General features: G+C 36.0%; 1 protein-coding gene across 1 annotated transcript in view; it reads left to right on the forward strand.

The window, feature by feature from the left end:
• LOC104387729 (dynein heavy chain 5, axonemal-like) overlaps nucleotides 1–6,806 on the forward strand; it is a 139,214-nt gene that overhangs the window by 94,770 nt on the left and 37,638 nt on the right. Inside the window, 5 exon segments of the mRNA XM_009996513.1 lie at nucleotides 979–1,134; nucleotides 1,384–1,566; nucleotides 4,329–4,499; nucleotides 4,924–5,302; nucleotides 6,426–6,697. Coding sequence (XP_009994815.1) covers nucleotides 979–1,134; nucleotides 1,384–1,566; nucleotides 4,329–4,499; nucleotides 4,924–5,302; nucleotides 6,426–6,697 — 1,161 coding nt within the window.

Below are 6,806 nucleotides of genomic sequence, written 5' to 3' on the forward strand. Positions count from 1 at the left end.
TGGGCTTCTAAACATCCTGGGTCAGGTGTCAGCTGTGTTAGAATAATCTGAGTTCTCCCCCTGTGAAGTGCAGGAGGAACAGAGTTATGTCAACACTCTAAATACCCAAGTGTTTAGATTAGTCCTGTACATCTGGGTTATTGTAATTTGTAGTAGTCTTGTTAGACACTAAGACATTAATTTTATCCACGTGGTTTCATGTGGACTAAAATGTGGGTAACGTACTGTTTTGGTGGTTACACATATGCTTACATTAAAACAAAGCTCGAAGTGCAGAGTGATGGAAGGTAGTATTCACTTTTAAATAATATACTGTTTTAAGACTGTGTGATATGCGTCTAGATATTTTAAATATACCTTTTTCAAAGAACACTCCCTGCAGGGCAAGGATTTATTTTAAAAACATGTCTATCCTAGCTTTTTTCTGGTAAAAAAACACCCCAAAACCATGGTTTAACAGATGCATGGAAAGGCTATTAAATTATACTCTCAAAGCCTTATGTTAATTTTATTAAGTTTAAATAGATGAAAGGGAATCTGTGTGATTTTTAGCAATTGTAAAAATTTTATATTGTGAAATGAGAACTGAATTGAAAATTCAACATCTGATGTTAGACCAGGCCTCCTATGTAACAGATTCCGTGTCTCAACCCTATAAATATTTCCCTATTTTGCATAAGTATTGTGCACATAAACCCATTAATATTTAAAAGGTATTGAGATACTGCAGTAATTAGATAGATACGTAGATAAGGAAATCGATAACATTAAGGAAGAGTGATCTCATCTTCTGTTAAGCTTAAAGCAAATCTTCCATTCATTTCAGCAGAAGCAAGTGTTGAGCCCTAAAATGTCATCATCATCAATGTAAAATGTAATCAGCCCAGGATGAGTATAATTTTTGAAAGCTGCGATAGGTTTTATACTGTTTTCTATATGCTTTCAAATGCATCCTATGTTGTGAACCAATCTTCCTAGGTTACAGCTATGAACCACAAGTTCTTCAGAAGTCATATAGAAAACTGCCTGTCCCTTGGCCGACCTTTGTTAATTGAAGATATTGGAGAGGAACTTGATCCTGCCCTAGATAACATCTTGGAAAAAAATTTCATAAAATCTGGTTCAGCACACAAAGTAAGATGAATTGTGAACATGAAATAAAAAAACTAGTAACACAGATGCTGGGTAGTCAATACTGCTGAGATTCACACCTTTGCTACACTTAGGAAGATGAGTAGTGAACTCATGGGGTTGGACTTTTTTTGCCCTCTATGCAGGAAGTTTAAAAAGTGTAAAAAAAAAGAGTTAATCTGTATTTCACTGGGTAAAAGATTTTTTTCTGAATTCAGCTTTTGAATATTGAGTAATCTGTTTTATTTACAGGTGAAAGTAGGTGACAAGGAGGTAGATCTGATGAAGGGCTTTACTCTGTATATAACAACAAAATTGGCTAATCCTGCCTATACTCCGGAAATTAGTGCAAAAACAACTGTGATTGACTTTACTGTTAATATGAAAGGGCTGGAAGATCAGCTCCTTGGCCGTGTCATCCTAACAGAAAAACAGGTAACTAGTTGCCTGCAATATCCTCCACCATGAGTGGTTATATTTAATACCTTGGTTGAAATAAAATGGAAGAACAAAAATGTGAATGAAAGTTTAGGGGTTTGTGCATTTGCTGAGAGACAGCATAGAGGTGTTTTTTAATTGCATGGAGGAACCTAAACATTTATTTTAAGATCTGTCCCTGGAAGGAGAAGACAGAAAATTATTCATTAAAAATACATCACAGGCATATACATGACATACAAAAAACATCTTTATTCTTTCATATATAGCGAAGACTCCTCGTTCAGTCAGAAACCTCTTTTATTTCTGAATTCCTTTTTGAACTTAATGTGATTTACATGAAAAAATGCTTATGAACTCAAACTACTTTTGCCAGCCAGGCTCTAGTGTGCAAGGAGACATGAGATTTTTAAGGAGCCCTGAACACTTACTTGGTTCTGCTCTTACTAAAATTTGTGTTAATCATTTGAAAGCATATATATGGAAGAAAATCCTCTCAGGTTTTTTCACAAGTTTTATTGCATAATATCAAATCTGAGACATCATCCCCAATAATTTAATTCCTAGGTTGTTCTTATTTATTTTTGTGTGATCTAATTTAACAGTCTAGATATCCAAAAATACAGGAGTCAATTCATCTAGGCACTGGGGACAAAGGTGGATATTTTACTGTGGCAGTCATACCAATAAATACATGAATGTTACAGTCCAATTACACTAAAATGAAATATTTTCTTCCTTTCTCATTAAAGTGAGTGCACAGAAGTTATATTTCACATCAAATCGAATGACTTATTTATTTCAAATGGAACATTTAATAATTGTGTCTTTGTGAGAAAAGAAACAAAAATTAACAGTTGGGTTAGCAGAGCTGCTGCTTTGAGTAACTCAGGTGGGCTTGCTCATGTGAGAGCAGTTCCTCACCTAAAGGAATTCATTCCTCCTTCAACTTCTGAAAGCATGTTCTAACCTGTCTGCTTTAGCTGTGCTGTTACATTCTCTGGCCAACACCTTTCCACTTTGCTCAAACAAGCATTTGCTGGAACCTAAGTGCCCTTACTTCAGTCTGACAGTCACCATCAGTGGCTAGAAAGTTACTGTTATGCCCAAACGTCCTGTGAATTGTTCCATGAAAAATGGAAAAGCTGCAACAGCAAGTACTGAGGAAAAGCTATCCATTAGCAGGGTGAAGCAAATGCTTGGGATGCAGAACTTTTAATCTTTACTCCAGTAGATGTATTTATGTAAGCAAAATTGAACAGCAGCAGCAGGAGTGGCTGGGACTATCCCTACTGAGTAACCTACCTCTGATGGGAGAGAGAGGTATAAATCAAGATAGAAATGAAACTAGTTTCACATGAGCCACATAAAAAACTTGTCCACCCCTCACACAGATACCCTGTGTTTTTTTCCTGGACAAAATTATTAGAGATTTCATATTGAATGTGTGTAGCAACACCTGGACTGCATCTAGGATCAAAAATACAGGCAGTGAAAAATACTCATCCAGTGCTGTGTATCAGCTGAAGAGAGCTGCAAGCTGATTAGTATTTGCAGCACTTGCTGCACAGGGACGTGGTTGCAGGCAATCAACATTTATTAAACTTCTTTTGTTTAGCAGGTATTAAGAAGTCATGGTCATTCTGTCTCTTCATTCTCATTAAGAGATGAATGTCCTGGTGTAGATCGGCACAGCAAATGGAGCTCTGATAAATTTATTTCAAAGAAATGACAAAGCACGAACAAAGAATCTGAAGAACAGGTTTTCTGTCACAGACAATAAGACAAGTCTATGATTACTGAGCTAAAGTAATAGATTAAAGGAACCAAGACATTCTTAAAGACTGCTGGAGCGATCAATAAAATATATGATCAAAGTAGTGGTTATTCTTCTCAGCTTTAAAGGTTGCTCCTGTAACTATACGAAAAAAACAATTACTATAACCATCTTTTTGTACTTCTTGTTACAAATATGTTCGTTAAATCCTTTTGCAAACAAAAGCCTGGCATCTGGTATTTTTTCTAATTTTCTGAGAGATACTCTTTACAGGCTTTCAAATTGAATGGATGAGGTGCCTATTCTTAGACTAAACATGTCCTTAAGTAGACTGTAAGCACGTACTTAAATGCATGTTCTGTTTAAATAAGGGTTGCCAGCAGGGTATCCCTTGAGCTGAGTTGGATTGTAAAGTACAGATGCCTCATTTCACTTGGCATTGTGTTGACATGTCATTCATTGTTCCTCTGCCATTGTCTGCCTTGTAGAAAAAAAAAAAAAAATTCCCTATGACATAGATAATAATTGTAACACTTCCTATTTTATAAGCAACAGAGGAGTGTATCCTGCAAAGTCACAGAATCATAGAAATTAGAAATGGAAAAGGTCATTCAGCCAGCTTCCCTAACAATGCAAAATCCATCCGTACAATGCATATTTCAGTCCTTTGTCTGATTTAAAGTACTTATTTTAATGTGCCTTTTGTAATTTCCCATTGGAAACTAGCTTTAGTGCTTTCTGCATCTACTATACTATGACAAGTTTTTCTGGTAAACCTGTGTTTTCAGTTCTCAGTATGCTACACTAATAAAATAAATGCAGCATACACATACTTTACTTTAGTACATAGTATTTCTATATTTTATAGAAAAAAACAGCAAACCCTCCAATCTATCATGCATGAAATCACATTTTCTGTGTCATTATAAAACATCTTTCTTTGAATTAATTTAAATATTCTAAGGAAAATTTCTGAATACAGGAACTGGAAGCAGAAAGAGTCAAACTGATGGAAGAAGTGACATCTAACAAAAGGAAAATGCAGGAGCTTGAAGATAATCTCCTCTTCCGTCTAACCAGTACAGAGGGTTCTTTGGTTGAAGATGATTCTCTGATAGAAGTCCTAAAAATCACTAAAACAACAGCAGAAGAGGTGAATGTTGAATGCATTGCAGCCACATTTTTAAACTGTAATTTGAAGATTATTTGTAGACAGATTTTTTTTGGTGTTTTTTTTTTTTTTTTCCATTCAGGGCCACTATATAACATCTGATTTATTTTTTTTTTAACAGATAATAGAATTATTTTTTCTTCATAAAATGTTGCAAAATTAAACTGCTACCTGGATACTGCTTTATATTCCAGGCATACTGTGCAGGTGTGGGATTGAATCAAATCTCATTGTGCATGGTGTTTGAACACATGAAGACACAATGTGTTGAAACACTGACAAAAAGAGGCAAAGGTCGAGCAAAAACACCATTGTGATCTTAATCAAGACCTTTTTCATTTGCTTCTGCAGTATAAATCACAAGTGACATAACTTAATCTTACTGGTCTTTTCCATTAATTTTAAGGTCAGTGAGAAGTTAAATATAGCAGCAGAGACAGAGGTGAAAATCAATACTGCACGTGAAGAGTATCGGCCCGTTGCTGGTCGTGGTAGCATCCTTTATTTCCTCATTGTGGAAATGAGTTTGGTTAATGTCATGTACCAAACATCCTTACGGCAGTTCCTTGGCATTTTTGACCTATCAGTGGAAAGATCTCAGAAGTCTCAGATCACGGCAAAAAGGGTAGCACATGTGATTGAGCATCTCACCTATGAAGTCTTCAAGTACACAGTTCGAGGGCTGTATGAAAATCACAGATTCCTGTTTATATTGCTTCTGGCACTGAAGATTGACTTACAGGCCAAGAAAATTTCACATGCTGAGTTTGAGACACTGATCAAAGGTAATGTCTTTAAAAATGTTCCTGTTTACATATTTCTGTGAACTGTCAAATTCAGATTTTGCAGTGCTTACACTAACAATATGTTGTATCCAGTAGATCTAATGTTTTTAGTGTATGAATGAAGCATATATAGCCCAAGAAGGCACTAAGAGACAAATTTTCCAAAACAAGACCAATATAGTTATACTTAGATTAGGATAGTTAACCATTTTACATTGCAAAACTGGGAAAAAAAAAAAAAAAGTCCATTACTTTTTAAGAGAACCTACTGTTTTCTCCTGTGTACCTCTTTTTTGGGTTGCCATATTCCTGTGTTGGTGAGCTTGGTGACAGTCACCAAAGTCTATGTTGATGGCTGGTGAGCAGGCATGGGAATGCATGAAGACTCCCAACACATTTAAGTGTCAGTATATATTTAAAAAAATAATCTTTTGCATGTTGTTTAACATTGTTATATCGCATTGCATTATGCCACCACTTCGTTTCATTACTTAGGCACAACAAGAAAGAAAAACTGTAGTAAATTTTAGAAAATTTGATCTAGGTGGACCCCAGTGTCTCCAAGACACGATAAGTACAATCAGATATTGAGATAAATGTGGTCAGATACTTGCCATACAAATATCTCAGTTTGCTTTGCAAACACTGAGTTAATGTTCAGCTGTGACTCAGCTGTGTTGGAGGTGCAAATGGGCATGATGCTGAAGTGATTATTGAGGTAGGAGGGCTGTTGAAGTTGCACAGTTCTGGAAATGAAAGCACTATGTGTTTTCTTATTCTGTAGTCTAGATGAAGGGAGATTGGAGTAACCGTAAGTCCTTTCTGTATCTGGTCTGAAGACAAGGGTTTGAGTATCTTTTTAGGGAGACAAGTTTTATTCCAGCTCTACTGATGGAAAAAAAAACAGCCAAAAAATGATTGGGATATCAGCTTTGTGAGGCACTGAGACCACTTCCCCAATACGCCTTTGTTAAATGACTCTTCCATGCAAATTCTAGGTGCCCATGTCCTGCCTTACAAAGATTTTTACTCCCTAAGTTATATAAATAAATATTTTTTTATTACTTCTAATTTTTCTGTTTAACAATGGTTGTTTTCCTCTGTAATGCTTTTCATTTTTCAGGAGGTGCCAGTTTAGATCTGAATTCCGTGGAACCAAAACCAAAAAAGTGGATCCTTGATATGACATGGCTCAACCTTGTGCAGTTATCTAGCTTGTACCCTTTTAATCAACTTCTGGCGCAAGTAGTTAGGAATGAAAAGTCTTGGAAAGCTTGGTTTGATGGAGAAGCACCTGAAAAAGCTGTTATTCCAGATGGATATGACAGTACACTGGATCAATTCCGTAAACTGCTCCTTGTCCGTAGCTGGTGCCCCGATCATACTGTCGCCCAAGTAAGATATGGTTTTGTACAATGGTTATGCCATGTGGCATCTCCTGGAGAACTGCTAGTTATAAACTCCACCAAAAAGGGGATCCTTTTTGTTATTATGTTCTTTATCT

This window comes from Chaetura pelagica, unplaced genomic scaffold (genome assembly GCF_000747805.2).
Source record: "Chaetura pelagica isolate M959 unplaced genomic scaffold, ChaPel_1.0 scaffold82, whole genome shotgun sequence".
Lineage (NCBI taxonomy): Eukaryota > Metazoa > Chordata > Aves > Apodiformes > Apodidae > Chaetura > Chaetura pelagica.